At 40.1% G+C, this 377-nt stretch overlaps 1 protein-coding gene across 1 annotated transcript in view; it reads right to left on the reverse strand.

Moving 5' to 3' along the window:
* The window catches only part of LOC119586311 (protein FAM151B-like), a gene marked incomplete at its 5' end in the record, with an annotated part of 19,645 nt that overhangs the window by 790 nt on the left and 18,478 nt on the right, over window positions 1-377 (reverse strand). Inside the window, 1 exon segment of the mRNA XM_037935025.1 lies at window positions 1-366. Coding sequence (XP_037790953.1) covers window positions 100-366 — 267 coding nt within the window.

Genomic DNA, 377 nt, shown 5'->3' on the forward strand with positions numbered 1-377 from the left:
GGAAAAAAGAGTGTGAGTGTAAGCGTGAGTTTGTTGGAAAGTCTTTACATGCATGATTAAAATGTTTTACATCATAGTTTCCTTGTATGAAAAAAAAAGTTAGTCATACAAATACAAAGCAGCCAATGCTGTTGCAATGGCAACCCCTGTTGTTACCCACACAGACACGTTACTTGGAAGAAGCTGAAATCCAACAGCTGCGTTCCCTTCACCCCCATTCTTTGCTTCTTCAAATTCCTTCATCTGGTCTTCTGGGAGGTCAACATAAACAGCGTCTTCACCTACATTATCACGCAAGGTCATGAGATCAAGAACTTCAATTTTGTCACTTTCTGAGCTCCATATAGTAATGGTACTGTCTGGAATCTGCAAAACAG

The sequence above is a fragment of the Penaeus monodon genome, chromosome 21 (assembly GCF_015228065.2).
Source record: "Penaeus monodon isolate SGIC_2016 chromosome 21, NSTDA_Pmon_1, whole genome shotgun sequence".
NCBI classification, from domain to species: Eukaryota; Metazoa; Arthropoda; class Malacostraca; order Decapoda; family Penaeidae; genus Penaeus; species Penaeus monodon.